General features: G+C 47.4%; 1 protein-coding gene across 1 annotated transcript in view; it reads left to right on the top strand.

Moving 5' to 3' along the window:
- dlk2 (delta-like 2 homolog) overlaps window positions 1-10,607 on the top strand; it is a 22,472-nt gene extending 11,865 nt beyond the window's left edge. The window contains exons 5-6 of the mRNA XM_079695871.1: window positions 4,010-4,154; window positions 8,680-10,607. Coding sequence (XP_079551997.1) covers window positions 4,010-4,154; window positions 8,680-9,400 — 866 coding nt within the window. The 3' untranslated portion in view covers window positions 9,401-10,607. The remainder of the gene's footprint in view (window positions 1-4,009; window positions 4,155-8,679) is intronic.
- The last annotated feature ends 7,948 nt before the right edge of the window (window positions 10,608-18,555 follow it).

The following is an 18,555-nucleotide window of genomic DNA, read 5'->3' as shown; positions in this document are numbered from 1 at the left end:
ATCCTCTCAGAGTCAATCCCCTCAGAGTCTATCCCCTCAGAGTCTATCCCCTCAGAGTATATCCCCTCAGAGTATATCCCCTCAGAGTCTATCCCCTCAGAGTCTATCCCCTCAGAGTCTATCCCCTCAGAGTCTATCCCCTCAGAGTCTATCCCCTCAGAGTCTATCCCCTCAGAGTCTATCCCCTCAGAGTCTATCCCCTCAGAGTCTATCCCCTCAGAGTCTATCCCCTCAGAGTATATCCCCTCAGAGTCTATCCCCTCAGAGTCTATCCCCTCAGAGTCTATCCCCTCAGAGTCTATCCCCTCAGAGTCTATCCCCTCAGAGTCTATCCTCTCAGAGTCTATCCCCTCAGAGTCTATCCCCTCAGAGTCTATCCCCTCAGAGTCTATCCTCTCAGAGTCAGAGTCTATCCCCTCAGAGTCTATCCCCTCAGGGTCTATCCCCTCAGAGTCTATCCCCTCAGAGTCTATCCTCTCAGAGTCAGAGTCTATCCCCTCAGAGTCTATCCCCTCAGAGTCTAACCCCTCAGAGTCAGAGTCTATCCCCTCAGAGTCAGAGTCTATCCCCTCAGAGTCTATCCCCTCAGAGTCAGAGTCTATCCCCTCAGATTCTATCCCCTCAGAGTCTATCCCTTCAGAGTCTATCCCCTCAGAGTCAGAGTCTATCCCCTCAGAGTCAGAGTCTAACCCCTCAGAGTCTATCCCCTCAGAGTCAGAGTCTATCCCCTCAGAGTCTATCCCCTCAGAGTCAGAGTCTATCCCCTCAGAGTCAGAGTCTATCCCCTCAGAGTCAGAGTCTATCCCCTCAGAGTCAGAGTCTATCCCCTCAGTGTCAGAGTCTATCCCCTCAGAGTCAGAGTCTATCCCCTCAGAGTCTAACCCCTCAGAGTCAGAGTCTAACCCCTCAGAGTCAGAGTCTATCCCCTCAGAGTCAGAGTCTATCCCCTCAGAGTCTAACCCCTCAGAGTCAGAGTCTATCCCCTCAGAGTCTATCCCCTCAGAGTCAGAGTCTATCCTCTCAGAGTCAGAGTCTATCCTCTCAGAGTCAGAGTCTATCCCCTCAGAGTCAGAGTCTATCCCCTCAGAGTCAGAGTCTATCCCCTCAGAGTCAGAGTCTATCCCCTCAGAGTCTAACCCCTCAGAGTCTATCCCCTCAGAGTCAGAGTCTATCCCCTCAGAGTCTATCCCCTCAGAGTCAGAGTCTATCCTCTCAGAGTCTATCCTCTCAGAGTCAGAGTCTATCCCCTCAGAGTCAGAGTCTATCCCCTCAGAGTCTATCCCCTCAGAGTCTATCCTCTCAGAGTCTAACCCCTCAGAGTCTATCCCCTCAGAGTCTATCCCCTCAGAGTCTATCCCCTCAGAGTCTATCCTCTCAGAGTCAGAGTCTATCCCCTCAGAGTCTATCCCCTCAGAGTCTATCCCCTCAGAGTCTATCCCCTCAGAGTCAGAGTCTATCCCCTCAGAGTCTATCCCCTCAGAGTCTATCCCCTCAGAGTCTATCCTCTCAGAGTCTATCCCCTCAGAGTCTATCCCCTCAGAGTCTATCCCCTCAGAGTCTATCCTCTCAGAGTCAGAGTCTATCCCCTCAGAGTCTATCCCCTCAGAGTCTATCCCCTCAGAGTCTATCCTCTCAGAGTCTATCCCCTCAGAGTCTATCCCCTCAGAGTCTATCCCCTCAGAGTCTATCCTCTCAGAGTCAGAGTCTATCCCCTCAGAGTCTATCCCCTCAGAGTCTATCCCCTCAGAGTCTATCCCCTCAGAGTCTATCCTCTCAGAGTCAGAGTCTAACCACTCAGAGTCTATCCCCTCAGAGTCTATCCCCTCAGAGTCAGAGTCTATCCCCTCAGAGTCTATCCCCTCAGAGTCTATCCCCTCAGAGTCAGAGTCTATCCCCTCAGAGTCTATCCCCTCAGAGTCTATCCTCTCAGAGTCTAACCCCTCAGAGTCAGAGTCTATCCCCTCAGAGTCAGAGTCTATCCCCTCAGAGTCTATCCCCTCAGAGTCTATCCTCTCAGAGTCTAACCCCTCAGAGTCAGAGTCTATCCCCTCAGAGTCTATCCTCTCAGAGTCAGAGTCTATCCCCTCAGAGTCTATCCCCTCAGAGTCTATCCCCTCAGAGTCTATCCTCTCAGAGTCTATCCCCTCAGAGTCTATCCTCTCAGAATCTATCCCCTCAGAGTCTATCCTCTCAAAATCTATCCTCTCAGAGTCTAACCCCTCAGAGTCTATCCCCTCAGAGTCTATCCTCTCAAAATCTATCCTCTCAGAGTCTAACCCCTCAGAGTCAGAGTCTATCCCCTCAGAGTCAGAGTCTATCCCCTCAGAGTCTATCCCCTCAGAGTCTATCCTCTCAGAGTCTATCCCCTCAGAGTCTATCCTCTCAAAATCTATCCTCTCAGAGTCTAACCCCTCAGAGTCTATCCCCTCAGAGTCAGAGTCTATCCCCTCAGAGTCTATCCCCTCAGAGTCTATCCTCTCAGAGTCTATCCCCTCAGAGTCTATCCTCTCAGAATCTATCCCCTCAGAGTCTATCCTCTCAAAATCTATCCTCTCAGAGTCTAACCCCTCAGAGTCTATCCCCTCAGAGTCTATCCCCTCAGAGTCTATCCTCTCAGAATCTATCCCCTCAGAGTCTATCCTCTCAAAATCTATCCTCTCAGAGTCTAACCCCTCAGAGTCAGAGTCTATCCCCTCAGAGTCAGAGTCTATCCCCTCAGAGTCTATCCCCTCAGAGTCAGAGTCTATCCCCTCAGAGTCTATCCCCTCAGAGTCTAACCCCTCAGAGTCAGAGTCTATCCCCTCAGAGTCAGAGTCTATCCCCTCAGAGTCAGAGTCTATCCCCTCAGAGTCAGAGTCTATCCCCTCAGAGTCAGAGTCTATCCCCTCAGAGTCTATCCCCTCAGAGTCTATCCCCTCAGAGTCAAACCTCTCAGAATCTATCCTCTCAGAGTCAGAGTCTAACCCCTCAGAGTCTATCCCCTCAGAGTCTATCCCCTCAGAGTCAAACCTCTCAGAATCTATCCCCTCAGAGTCTATCCCCTCAGAGTCTAACCCCTCAGAGTCTATCCCCTCAGAGTCTATCCCCTCAGAATCTATCCTCTCAGAGTCTATCCTCTCAGAGTCTATCCTCTCAGAGTCTATCCTCTCAGAGTCTATCCTCTCAGAATCTATCCCCTCAGAATCTATCCTCTCAGAATCTATCCCCTCAGAATCTATCCTCTCAGAGTCTATCCTCTCAGAGTCTATCTTCTCAGAGTCAGAATCTAACCCCTCAGAATCTAACCCCTCAGAGTCTATCCCCTCAGAGTCTATCCCCTCAGAGTCTATCCCCTCAGAGTCAGAATCTATCCTCTCAGAATCTATCCTCTCAAGAATCAGAGTCTATCCCCTCAGAGTCTAACCCCTCAGAGTCTAACCCCTCAGAGTCTATCCCCTCAGAGTCTATCCCCTCAGAGTCAGAATCTATCCTCTCAGAATCTATCCTCTCAGAGTCAGAGTCTATCCTCTCAGAGTCTATCCCCTCAGAGTCTATCCCCTCAGAGTCAGAGTCTATCCCCTCAGAGTCTAACCCCTCAGAGTCTATCCCCTCAGAGTCTATCCCCTCAGAATCTATCCTCTCAGAGTCTATCCTCTCAGAGTCTATCCCCTCAGAGTCTATCCCTTCAGAGTCTATCCTCTCAGAGTCTATCCCCTCAGAGTCTATCCCCTCAGAGTCTAACCCCTCAGAGTCTATCCCCTCAGAGTTTATCCCCTCAGAGTCTATCCCCTCAGAGTCTATCCCCTCAGAGTTTATCCCCTCAGAGTCTATCCCCTCAGAGTCTATCCTCTCAGAGTTTATCCCCTCAGAGTCTATCCCCTCAGAGTCTATCCCCTCAGAGTCTATCCTCTCAGAGTCTATCCCCTCACAGTCTATCCCCTCAGAGTCAGAGTCTATCCCCTCAGAGTCTATCCCCTCAGAGTCTAACCCCTCAGAGTCTATCCCCTCTAGACTAACTGTGTTGTCTCAGACCTGCAGGTGTGCTCTCAGCGCCCCCCCTGTCTGAACGGAGCTTCCTGTGTGATGGAGGACAGCGGGGATTATTCCTGCGTCTGTCCTGAAGGATTCCACGGGAGAGACTGTGAGCTGAAGACTGGACCCTGTCAGCAGAGCAGGTCAGTGAACGCACCACACACTCTGCAGGTCAATGAACGCATCACATTAGGCCTGTCGCGATAATCAATGCATTGACTTATCGTACGATAAATATAAATGGACTCGATAACTTTTCTGAGCTCGATAAATTGCCGTTTACATGCGTGTTTGTTTACATAAGGATTTGACCAGCATTTTAGACAAGAGCGCTGTGGCTACCGGCCCGGCACGCTGTGAGGGGCGGGGCTCACACACAGCCAGGCGCGCTGTGAGGGACGGGGCTCACACACAGCCAGGCGCTCTGTGAGGGGCGGGGCTCACACACAGCCAGGCGCTCTGTGAGGGGCAGGGCTCACACACAGCCAGGCGCTCTGTGAGGGGCGGGGCTCACACACAGCCAGGCGCTCTGTGAGGGGCGGGGCTCACACACAGCCAGGCGCTCTGTGAGGGGGGTGCTCACACACAGCCAGGCGCTCTGTGAGGGGCGGGGCTCACACACAGCCAGGCGCTCTGTGAGGGGCGGGGCTCACACACAGCCAGGCGCTCTGTGATGGGGGTGCTCACACACAGCCAGGCGCTCTGTGAGGGGCGGGGCTCACACACAGCCAGGCGCGCTGTGAGGGATGGGGCTCACACACAGCCAGGCTCTCTGTGAGGGGCGGGGCTCACACACAGCCCATGACACAGCCAGGTCAGGACACTACGCGTGCAGCAGTGTAGCAGCCAAATAAATAATATAGAGACAAGCAGGGGACAACGTGTGACTTACTCGAGGGGAATTTGAAGCCGGGCGGTGTGTCGCATTTGTTTAAAAAAGGTAGCAACAAAAGCTAGCAATACGACCAACCTTAAACTGCACCTGAAACACAACCTACCCATTCCGTGTTCCAGCTGGGAGCAAACACGGCAGCTGGAGATGGAGAGCCCCCACCTTCCCTACAGTTAGCAATCAAAGATGCATTTGCCCGACAATGCAGACATGTTGGTGTTCCTTGCTCAAAAACTTTGAAATACAGATTTGGATATGGCCTGTTGAGGCATCTGGGTGTTTGGATGGACAGTGGACTGTACACTTGACTGCTATTTTAAGGAGGGTTTTTTTGCTTGTGAGACAATGTTTGCTCATATTTGAGAGAGGGCTCCGTCTTCCAGCCTGAGTCTATTTAATTGATTGTTTTGGTTGTGTGTGATTTTAATTAATTTTTTATAATTAAATATATTTATTTTATTTATTATATATAATTTATATATTTTAATATTATTTCACATTTAATTTGCAAATTTGAATGTTCAATACAAAGTTCAGTTTGAAAGGACGTACTTTAATTATTATTATATATTATTATGTCAGTGGTCTAAAATGGTCTTACAACCGTGCCGACAATATTATCCACCTGTGTCCTGGACCCCCTTCCGTCAGCTCTTGTGAAATCGTACATCTGTACCATGAGCCCCATGATCACTAAGATCGTAAACCTCTCTCTCCAGGCTGGCCTAAAAACCGCTGTCATCAAACCTCGCCTCAAAAAACCCTCCCTTGACCCGGGAGTCCTGGCCAACTACAGACCCATTTCCAACCTTCCTTTTCTATCAAAGGTGCTGGAAAAACGAGTTGCTGCTCAGCTCCAGGACCACCTAAACTCCAACAACCTATTTGAGAAGTTCCAGTCTGGTATCCGCTCAGGCCACAGCACAGAAACTGCCCTGGTCAGAGTCAACAACGACCTGCAGATGACGGCTGATGCTGGCTCTCCCTCTCTCCTCATCCTCCTCGATCTCACTGCAGCTTTCGACACCGTCGATCACGGCATCCTGCACTCCACCATCGGACTCTCTGACTCTCCCCTTGACTGGTTCAGATCATACCTCACCGGGAGAACAGAGTACGTCTCCTTGGGCGAGGCAGAGTCGGGTATCCACGACGTCACCTGTGGTGTCCCTCAAGGATCAGTTCTCGGCCCCACCCTCTTCACACTCTACATGCTCCCCCTTGGCTCTATCATCAGCCGACATGGAGTATCATTCCATTGTTACGCTGATCAACCCTACCTCCTCTGCAGCCCTGCCTTCACCTCCTCTGCAGCCCTGCCTTCACCTCCTCTGCAGCCCTGCCTTCACCTACACTCACTGCCTGCCTGGAGGAGACACAGGCGTGGACGAAGCAACACTTCCTGAAACTCAACAGCTCCAAGACCGAAGCCATTATAGTTGGCACCCCACACCAGGTTCGGTCATCCACCATCACCACCATCACCTTCTCCGCCCAGCACATTACCCTCTCCTCAACAGTCACCAACCTGGGTGTGAAAATGAACGCCCATCTGACCTTTGAGGCTCACATTAAACAGCTGTGTAAGAACTCCTTTTACCACCTCAGGAACATCGCCAAGCTCCGCCCCACACTCACTCTGTCTGACGCTGAAAAGCTGGTCCACGCCTTTGTCTCCTCAAGGTTGGACTACTGCAATGCACTCCTCATCGGGATCCCTAACAAAAGCATCCAGAGGCTCCAATACATTCAGAACAGCGCTGCTAGGATCCTGATGAGGGTGCGCAAATATGATCACATCACTCCCATCCTTAAAGCACTACACTGGCTCCCCGTGGAACTGAGGATCGAATTCAAGGTCTCCGTCCTCACCCACCAGTTTGTCCATGGAACTGCCCCTCCCTACCTCAAGGAACTCCTCACCCCCCATACCTCCTTGCGGACCACCCGCTCCAGCAACTCCAACATCCTCAGACCCCCCAGGACTAAGCTCTGTGCTATGGGAGACCGGGCCTTCTGCTCGGCTGCCCCCAGTCTGTGGAATGCTCTCCCCGACCACATGAGAGCTCCACAGACCGTGGAGGCCTCAAAACCCATCTTTTCAGTAGAGCCTTTGCCTAGACCTTTTTACCACCCTTTTTATTCTATTTTATTTCTATTTCTATTGTTTGTTTTTTATTGCTTTTTATTAATTCTACCGTGCTGTGTAATGTTTATTTATACTGTTCATGCTCACTGCTTGTAGCACTTCGGGATTTGAAATCAAATATGAAGTGCTTTATAAATGAAACCCATTATTATTATCGTTTATCGCAATAATTTCCGGGAAAATGTATCGTCCAACAAAATTAATTATCGTGACAGGCCTACCTAGAGCAGGTCAGTGAATGCCCCCTCATAATACCCTGTGTGTCTGTAGAGCAGGTCAGTGAACGCCCCCTCATAATACCCTGTGTGTCTGTAGAGCAGGTCAGTGAATTCCCCCTCATAATACCCTGTGTGTCTGTAGAGCAGGTCAGTGAACGCACCCTCATGTTACCCCTGTGTGTCTGTAGAGCAGATACCCCTGTGTGTCTGTAGAGCAGGTCAGTGACTGCCCCCCATGTTACCCCTATGTGTCTGTAGAGCAGGTCAGTGAACGCCCCCTCATGATACCCTGTGTGTCTGTAGAGCAGGTCAGTGAATGCCCCCTCATGTTACCCCTGTCTGTAGAGCAGGTCAGTGAATGCCCCCTCATGTTACCCCTGTCTGTAGAGCAGGTCAGTGAACGCACCCTCATGTTACCCCTGTCTGTAGAGCAGGTCAGTGAATGCGCCCTCATTATAACCTGTGTGTCTGTAGAGCAGGTCAGTGAACGCCCCCTCATTATAACCTGTGTGTCTGTAGAGCAGGTCAGTGAATGCCCCCTCATTATAACCTGTGTGTCTGTAGAGCAGGTCAGTGAATGCCCCCTCATTATAACCTGTGTGTCTGTAGAGCAGGTCAGTGAATGCTCCCTCATGTTAACCTGTGTGTCTGTAGAGCAGGTCAGTGAACGCTCCCTCATGTTAACCTGTGTGTCTGTAGAGCAGGTCAGTGAACGCTCCCTCATGTTAACCTGTGTGTCTGTAGAGCAGGTCAGTGAACGCCCCCTCATGATAACCTGTGTGTCTGTAGAGCAGGTCAGTGAACGCCCTCTCATGATAACCTGTGTGTCTGTAGAGCAGGTCAGTGAACGCCCTCTCATGATAACCTGTGTGTCTGTAGAGCAGGTCAGTGAACGCCCTCTCATGTTAACCTGTGTGTCTGTAGAGCAGGTCAGTGAATGCTCCCTCATTATAACCTGTGTGTCTGTAGAGCAGGTCAGTGAACGCCCTCTCATGATAACCTGTGTGTCTGTAGAGCAGGTCAGTGAACGCCCTCTCATGATAACCTGTGTGTCTGTAGAGCAGGTCAGTGAACGCCCCCTCATGTTAACCTGTGTGTCTGTAGAGCAGGTCAGTGAACGCCCCCTCATGTTACCCCTGTGTGTCTGTAGAGCAGGTCAGTGAACGCCCCCTCATGATAACCTGTGTGTCTGTAGAGCAGGTCAGTGAACGCCCCCTCATGTTACCCCTGTGTGTCTGTAGAGCAGGTCAGTGAACGCCCCCTCATGTTAACCTGTGTGTCTGTAGAGCAGGTCAGTGAACGCCCCCTCATGTTAACCTGTGTGTCTGTAGAGCAGGTCAGTGAACGCCCTCTCATGATAACCTGTGTGTCTGTAGAGCACGTCAGTGAATGCCCCACTGTCCCCTCAGGTCTCCGTGCAGGAACGGGGGTCTCTGTGAGGACGATGACGGGTTCTCCTTGGTTCTGCGCTGCCGCTGCCTGGCTGGTTTCTCGGGGCCTCGCTGTGAGACGGACCTGGACGACTGCCTGATGGACCCGTGTGCTAACGGCGCCTCCTGCCTGGACGGCGTGAACCGGTTCTCTTGCGTCTGCCCGCCGGGCTTCAGTGGGAGGTTCTGCACGGAGAACCAGGATGACTGCGCCCGGCGGCCCTGCCTCCACGAGGGCCGCTGCTTGGACCGAGCAGACGGGTTCCTGTGCCTCTGCAGGCCGGGGTTCAGCGGGGGCACCTGCCAGACCGTGATCAGGGACCAGAGGAACCACAGTCATTCAGACCAGAGGAACCACAGGAACCAGAGTCATACCGACCACAGGAACCAAAGTCCTGACAACGAGGTCTTCAGGGTGACGGTCAGTGAACGCAGCGCCCCCCCCTCCCTCTCGAGAGTCCAGCTGAGCGTCCTGATGGTGCTGGGGGGGGGGAGCCTGGCCGCCGTGATGCTGACCGCCGGCCTCCTGCTGCAGGGTTACTGCAGGGGGGGGGGGGACAGCAGGGGGGCGGGGGACGGCAGGGGGAACAGCCGGGGGAACAACAGGGGGAACAACAGGGGGGGGGAGGCAGAGGTTCAGATCAGCTTCCTGAACGTAGCCGAACCAGAGAAGAAGAAACTGAACACTGAGGTTATTTAGAGCTGGGGGGTTAAAGGACTGTCTTTAAAAAACCCTCAAAGCTATATATCAGCACCTATTCAGAGAAACACATAACCCCATCAGGTTGGGGGGGGGGGCAGAACCACTCTGGGATCTGTGGGCGGATCCCAAAAGACAAATACCCACAGTCCTCCTCAGGTGCTGTGGGGGTTCTGATCACAAGGCCAACAGCCATGGATACATCTAAACGACTCTGAACCGGGTCCTGGACAGACCTCTGACCCAGAAGATGATCCTGGTGTGAGTGGGGGTTAGAGAGAGAAGGAAACAGAGAGGGGGGGTCTCTGTGATGCTCGTGTCCCAACGACCTTCAACTCATCTCCCAGTTCTATAGGATCAACAAAGGCTGAAAACACTGCTGTCTAAGAGAAAATGCTCCCATGATCCACCTGGTGTTGATATTATGGGCTGTATTCATGTTGTGCCTCCCTGAGAACCTGGTGCCTACATTACCCACGATGCACCTCTCCCTCTGTAGTTCATACAGTTTCTCCTTTGAGAGCTGCACAGATAAAGTACTAAACAGATTAAAGCCTTAAAGGTGGGGTAGGTAAGTTTGAGAAACCGGCTGGAGATGTTTTTGGAGACTTGTTGTTATATTCTATGGAATGCTCTGAACATCCCGAAAGCAATGAATATCTGAAGTGCTTTGATAATAAATCCATAAAAAATATCATCTGTGGAAGCCGTAGTACTGTAAAAAGTACGACCAATCATCCGAGCAGGCCCGGCTAAAGTAACTGGATGGCCTACCTGCCTGTCAGCCTTCCATCTGTGCACAAACTGATCTCGTGCCCTCATTGGTCATGTGAGCGTTCGTGTGTGTTGGAGGAGGGGCTCTGTGAGGAAGGGGCAGATTTTTCCGGCTGCGTATTTTCTAATTCTAGCGCACTCGAGCTGGTTTCTCCAAAATTACCTACCTCACCTTTAATACCTATAACTCAATAAGCTCTCAGTCTCTCTGTGCCCCCCCCCCCCCCAGTGACAGCAGCACTGTTGTGTTATAACAGTTTGTATTTACAGTATAATAATGTGATTTTAAATATAAACAGGTCATTGCTAACTCTCTTCAGGTCTGAACGTGATTATTGTTTATTTTCTCTGAAGCTTCAAACCTATTTATTGGTGTAATTTATGAATGAGAACTAACTGTGTGCAATAAAGAGATGTATATGTAGAGAGAACACCAGAGATTCATGTCCTCGTTTCTAAAGTCCAAAAGTATTCATCAGGATTCATATCTGAGTCATTCATGAAGTGAAAAGGATCCAGGGTATTTCCATCTCATTTGAACATCATAAATTATAATCTGACTAAACATTATTTATAGAAGCAACAAATACCTAGCATTATGTTTGAGTTAAAGCTACCACTAGCCTAGCCTAATGTAAATCCAGTTAAAAACAGGAGGGCTATAAACCAGTCATGCTGAAGGCTAACTAGGTAGCTAACAGGGCTGCCAACACTCACGCATTGAGCGTGAGTCACGCAATTAACCCATATCTCACGCACTCACGCCACACTTGCCTTTCCTCACGCTAAGTTTTCGTCCAAAATAAATGTATATAAAAATAAAGTGAAGGAACAGCAAACCGAACGGTCTACGGAATGAGACGGTCTTCTGGCTTAGTTCAGTAAAGTTGGAACGATATTGGGAGATTCTGATTTCACGGATTAATAACTCATGAACAAAACGTTATTCAGACATAAACGACGTCTTCTAAGTACCGTGGTACGGTTGAAAACGAACCACAATCACATTTTGATAAAAAAAAAGCCAATACGCGCCGCCCTCCGAGCTGGACACATTAAGGCCCTGACACACCAAGCCGATTTTGGCCTTTTTCGTTTCAATCAGGAGAGACGTGATGTATAAAATACATGTTTATTATCGGGACCCATGACATGCGGGAATAGTGATTGACGTATTACAACAAGTAACTGTAATGATGTTTTGGCGATTAGGCCCCGGGTTTGCAGGATGATCATTCAGGAGAGAAATAACCGCTCTGATGAACCCCCCGGGGTCTAGACACTGGTGGTGGTGATAGTAGTTTGTCCGATCTGAAGGGAGAAGGTTTCAGCTTGCGCTGTATTAGGAGACAGGAGACAGGAGGCGAAGGGGTGGAGGAGGGTTGTGCGTTGACACCTGAAATGACAACTGACGGAGAGGGGAGAGCAGATTTAAAGGGGTTAGCAGGTGCGATGATTGGCTAGCCGGGGCGTGATGCCCCTGATCACTTATTGAGATAACGTGTGGCATCCGATAATGTTGTCTTCCTGATTGAACTTGCGCTGAGCTACATTAGTCGGACGACGAAGCGTGCCCTGTCGCCCAAACTCAATTTGGTGTGTCCCGCACCGTCGGCCGTGACACGCCTTATCTGGCCTTTCATGGCCGACGCACACGGCCATGCGTCGGGTCGGGCAGTAGGGCCAAATAAATCACTCTGATTGGCTGTTCAGCTAGCGAGTCAGAGCATGAGAAGCAAAACGGAAGTGAGGGACGTAAACGCTTTAAGAAGGCAGAAGAATGTCTTCCGCAAGCAACACTCCAACGGCTGATAGCTCCAGTACCGCACGAGACATGTTTTCGATGGACGAGAGTGAAAATGGAACGCACACGCTGTTTGTTGTTTATTTATATCACAGTCTGTTCTTCTTCTCTGTCTTCCGGTTGTTGCCTCTTTTGAATGACGAATACACACTACCGCCGCCTGCTGGTAAGGAAAGTTATTGCCACTCACGCATGCGCAGTTCGTACGTGCTACTTGGGCCGTCGGCTAAAGTCTTTGCGGTGTGTTCCAGTGCGACACATGGCCAAGACGCAGAGACGTGAGGCAACACAACAGTCGTGTTCCGTCGGGACGTGTTCTCTGGGGTCAGTTTGGTGCGTCCGGGCCTTTACATTGGTCTCTATCTGCAGCCGGAGAAGAAACGAGTGCTCAGGGATCGTCTGCAAAGTGCAACTCCCAAAAAAGAGAATACAATAATATTCAATCACTATTATACAGATTATTACTATAACTCACCACACACATCAAGAGTCTCCTGGTGGTCAGACTACAGCAAGGAGTTTGGAAGAATATGCTTTTGAATAATGTTGGAGAATATTTATAATGTAAAATATTCAGTAAATATGGAATCATCTTAAATAACTTTACTATTATTCAGTATAATTCTACCAGACTCACTGTCTGCATTGTTGGTGTTAGCATCTGGGTAGCTAGCTGCGCTAACGGATACTAGAAGCTGTTTCTGAAACAATGAGAGGGAGAGCTCTGTCCTGTCAGACTGAGAGAGATACAGCTCAGTGAGGTAAGGGACTCTGTTTAGATACTGTAGTCTAGTTATCTCAGTGGCTCTCAAACGGTTAGGTCACCATTTATGAGAATAAATGAAAAACAGTTTTGAAATACTCTATGGTAGTAAAACAAGAATACAGTTTGAAAAGGGAGTGATTTATAAAATATCCACAAAGAAAAAGAAAATCTGTTTACAGTTCTGTTTCATCTGGGTGTTGAGAGATGTATCCATAAATTCATTTTGCTCTCAAAGTGCACCAGGTTGATGCATTTAACTTCAATATTTAAAAAGAATCTTCCTGGGGGAGCATGCCCCCGGACCCCCCGGGGGTGAGGACCCCCCCCCCCCCCACACACACACACACACTTGTAAAATAGCACTTAAGTTTACCTCTGCTTACACCTATATGCCATTTTATATGCTGTGAGCTTATTATCGAGCCTTCATTCTGAGAGTGGCGGGTACGCTGTGTATGTGCGTGTTCCACTGTAGCCCCGGTGCATTAATGGGTAACCCTAGTTTGTACATGTTCAATACATTTTTAACACTGTACACATGAACGTTTCTTTTTTCGGATCACCAAAAAAGGAATCTCACTCCAAGCTGAACTCAAATGTTGGCAGCCCTGCATTAGAGAAGGTAACATGTGTTATATTGTTCACTAATGAATTATAACACATGGTAGAGGTACGATATATAAAACAGAATCACATGTACTCAGTCAATCTAAATGTAGTCCGGAGACGGTAACGTCTACCATCATTAGCTTGCTACCAGCATTAGCTTGGTAACATCATTAGCTTGGTACCAGCATTAGCTTGGTAACATCATTAGCTTGGTAACATCATTAGCTTGGTACCAGCATTAGCTTGGTAACATCATTAGCTTGGTACCAGCATTAGCTTGGTAACATCATTAGCTTGGTAACATCATTAGCTTGGTACCATCATTAGCTTGGTAACATCATTAGCTTGGTACCATCATTAGCTTGGTAACATCATTAGCTTGGTACCATCATTAGCTTGGTAACATCATTAGCTTGGTACCATCATTAGCTTGGTAACATCATTAGCTTGGTAACATCATTAGCTTGGTAACATCATTAGCTTGCTACCAGCATTAGCTTGGTAACAGCATTAGCTTGGTACCATCATTAGCTTGGTAACATCATTAGCTTGCTACCAGCATTAGCTTGGTAACATCATTAGCTTGGTAACATCATTAGCTTGGTAACATCATTAGCTTGCTACCAGCATTAGCTTGGTAACATCATTAGCTTGCTACCAGCATTAGCTTGGTAACATCATTAGCTTGGTAACATCATTAGCTTGGTAACATCATTAGCTTGCTACCAGCATTAGCTTGGTAACATCATTAGCTTGGTAACATCATTAGCTTGGTAACATCATTAGCTTGGTAACATCATTAGCTTGCTACCAGCATTAGCTTGGTAACATCATTAGCTTGGTAACATCATTAGCTTGGTAACATCATTAGCTTGCTACCAGCATTAGCTTGGTAACATCATTAGCTTGGTAACATCATTAGCTTGGTAACATCATTAGCTTGGTAACATCATTAGCTTGGTACCATCATTAGCTTGGTAACATCATTAGCTTGGTACCATCATTAGCTTGGTAACATCATTAGCTTGGTAACATCATTAGCTTGGTAACATCATTAGCTTGCTACCAGCATTAGCTTGGTAACAGCATTAGCTTGGTAACATCATTAGCTTGGTAACATCATTAGCTTGGTAACATCATTAGCTTGGTAACATCATTAGCTTGCTACCATCATTAGCTTGGTAACATCATTAGCTTGGTAACATCATTAGCTTGGTAACATCATTAGCTTGCTATCAGCATTAGCTTGGTAACATCATTAGCTTGCTACCAGCATTAGCTTGGTAACATCATTAGCTTGGTAACATCATTAGCTTGGTAACATCATTAGCTTGCTACCAGCATTAGCTTGGTAACATCATTAGCTTGGTAACATCATTAGCTTGGTAACATCATTAGCTTGCTATCAGCATTAGCTTGGTAACATCATTAGCTTGCTACCAGCATTAGCTTGGTAACATCATTAGCTTGGTAACATCATTAGCTTGGTAACATCATTAGCTTGGTAACATCATTAGCTTGCTACCAGCATTAGCTTGGTAACATCATTAGCTTGGTAACATCATTAGCTTGCTACCAGCATTAGCTTGGTAACATCATTAGCTTGCTACCAGCATTAGCTTGGTAACATCATTAGCTTGGTAACATCATTAGCTTGGTAACATCATTAGCTTGCTACCAGCATTAGCTTGGTAACATCATTAGCTTGGTAACATCAGTAGCTTGCTACCATCATTAGCTTGGTAACATCATTAGCTTGCTACCAGCATTAGCTTGGTAACATCATTAGCTTGGTAACATCATTAGCTTGGTAACAGCATTAGCTTGGTAACATCATTAGCTTGGTAACATCATTAGCTTGGTAACATCATTAGCTTGGTAACATCATTAGCTTGGTACCATCATTAGCTTGCTACCAGCATTAGCTTGGTAACAGCATTAGCTTGGTAACATCATTAGCTTGGTAACATCATTAGCTTGCTACCAGCATTAGCTTGGTAACAGCATTAGCTTGGTAACAGCATTAGCTTGGTACCAGCATTAGCTTGGTAACATCATTAGCTTGGTAACATCATTAGCTTGGTAACATCATTAGCTTGGTAACATCATTAGCTTGGTACCATCATTAGCTTGGTAACATCATTAGCTTGGTAACATCATTAGCTTGCTATCAGCATTAGCTTGGTACCAGCATTAGCTTGGTAACATCATTAGCTTGGTAACATCATTAGCTTGGTACCAGCATTAGCTTGGTACCAGCATTAGCTTGGTAACATCATTAGCTTGGTAACATCATTAGCTTGGTAACAGCATTAGCTTGGTACCAGCATTAGCTTGGTAACATCATTAGCTTGGTAACATCATTAGCTTGGTAACATCATTAGCTTGGTAACATCATTAACTTGGTAACATCATTAGCTTGGTAACATCATTAGCTTGGTAACATCATTAACTTGGTAACATCATTAGCTTGGTAACATCATTAGCTTGGTACCAGCATTAGTTTGGTAACAGCATTAGCTTGGTAACATCATTAGCTTGGTAACATCATTAGCTTGGTAACAGCATTAGCTTGGTAACATCATTAGCTTGGTAACAGCATTAGCTTGGTAACATCATTAGCTTGGTAACATCATTAGCTTGGTAACAGCATTAGCTTGGTACCAGCATTAGCTTGGTAACATCATTAGCTTGGTAACATCATTAGCTTGGTAACATCATTAGCTTGGTAACATCATTAGCTTGCTACCAGCATTAGCTTGGTAACAGCATTAGCTTGGTAACATCATTAGCTTGGTAACATCATTAGCTTGGTACCATCATTAGCTTGGTAACATCATTAGCTTGGTAACATCATTAGCTTGGTAACATCATTAGCTTGGTAACAGCATTAGCTTGGTACCAGCATTAGCTTGGTAACATCATTAGCTTGGTAACATCATTAGCTTGGTACCATCATTAGCTTGGTAACATCATTAGCTTGGTACCAGCATTAGTTTGGTAACAGCATTAGCTTGGTAACATCATTAGCTTGGTAACATCATTAGCTTGGTACCATCATTAGCTTGGTAACATCATTAGCTTGGTACCATCATTAGCTTGGTAACATCATTAGCTTGGTAACATCATTAGTTTGGTAACAGCATTAGCTTGGTAACATCATTAGCTTGGTAACATCATTAGCTTGGTAACATCATTAGCTTGGTAACATCATTAGCTTGGTAACATCATTAGCTTGGTACCAGCATTAGCTTGCTACCAGCATTAGCTTGGTAACAGCATTAGCTTGGTAACATCATTAGCTTGGTAACATCATTAGCTTGGTACCATCATTAGCTTGGTAACATCATTAGCTTGGTACCAGCATTAGTTTGGTAACAGCATTAGCTTGGTAACATCATTAGCTTGGTAACATCATTAGCTTGGTAACAGCATTAGCTTGGTAACATCATTAGCTTGGTAACAGCATTAGCTTGGTAACATCATTAGCTTGGTAACAGCATTAGCTTGGTACCATCATTAGCTTGGTACCATCATTAGCTTGGTAACATCATTAGCTTGGTACCAGCATTAGTTTGGTAACATCATTAGCTTGGTAACATCATTAGCTTGCTAACAGCATTAGCTTGGTACCAGCATTAGTTTGGTAACATCATTAGCTTGGTAACATCATTAGCTTGGTAACAGCATTAGCTTGGTAACATCATTAGCTTGGTAACATCATTAGCTTGGTAACATCATTAGCTTGGTAACAGCATTAGCTTGGTAACATCATTAGCTTGGTACCAGCATTAGTTTGGTAACATCATTAGCTTGGTAACATCATTAGCTTGGTACCATCATTAGCTTGGTAACAGCATTAGTTTATTCGTTAGCTTCCGAATGAGGACTCAGAGCCGTGGTTACGAATCTGTAAACAGTTTATTATTGTGACATCAGAACGACATTCATCAGGTGAACTCAGTGGCCCTTTCTCATTTCATCAAATCCCCCTCCTCGACTCATCGGTCCTCCGGTAGTGACCCGGAAATGAATTTCAACGGCCATGTTGAAGGACATCTCATTTCTCTAAATGCACTTCGAGGACCGAGCATCGAGGAGGCTCTCTGGAGGAGCTATAACCGAGGAGAGAGGAGAGAGGAGAGAGGAGAGAGGAGGCTCTCTGGAGGAGCTCTAACCGAGGAGAGAGGAGAGAGGAGAGAGGAGAGGAGAGAGGAGGCTCTCTGGAGGAGCTCTAACCGAGGAGAGAGGAGAGAGGAGAGGAGAGAGGAGGCTCTCTGGAGGAGCTCTAACCGAGGAGAGAGGAGAGAGGAGAGAGGAGAGGAGAGAGGAGGCTCTCTGGAGGAGCTCTAACCGAGGATACACTGATGGCTCCTTCGTGGATGCATTTCCGGGAACAGAGATGTTTCAAAGAGGCGTGACGCACGGCCGGACTTCTCTCAGCCAATCACAGCTCTGCATGCATCCCCTGGATATTATTTTATTAACTGCTCTCATCACGACGCGATGTTTCCAGAGAGAACAGCTGAGAGGTCCGTGCAGAAAGCAGAGCAGTGTGTATAATATATATCACTCAGTGTAACAGACCTACTCTCTGTGTCTGCTTTAGTTTAGTAGATATCTACAAACAAAGAGTCCAGATGTTTCTAAAACCATTTAGTGCTTCACTAAATAAAATACACAATGACAGTAGCCTGTTTTAGGAGCTGTGTGTGTGTGTGTGTGTGTGTGTGTGTGTGTGTGTGTGTGTGTGTGTGTTTGTGTGTGTGTGTGTGTGTGTGTGGTACAGTGTGTGTGTGGTACAGTGTGTGTGTGTTTGTTGTACAGTGTGTAGATGCAGCGGACAGACAGGTCTCAGTTGGTTTGGTGTCCTCTGCTTACTTTTAATACTTGTAAATAAAACCTTTGGCCCGTAATTTAATTTCCTAATTTCAGCGACCACACACCTACACACTGTACCACACACACATCTACGCACTGTACCACACACACCTACACACTGTACCACACACACATCTACGCACTGTACCACACACACACCTACACACTGTACCACACACACCTACACACTGTACCACACACACCTACACACTGTACCACACACACACACACACACACACACACACACACACACACACACACACACACACACACACACACACACACACACACACACACACACACACACACACACACACACAC

Source organism: Notothenia rossii (genome assembly GCF_949606895.1).
Source record: "Notothenia rossii genome assembly, contig: scaffold_103, whole genome shotgun sequence".
NCBI lineage: Eukaryota > Metazoa > Chordata > Actinopteri > Perciformes > Nototheniidae > Notothenia > Notothenia rossii.
This window is presented reverse-complemented; position numbering and strand designations above follow the sequence as displayed.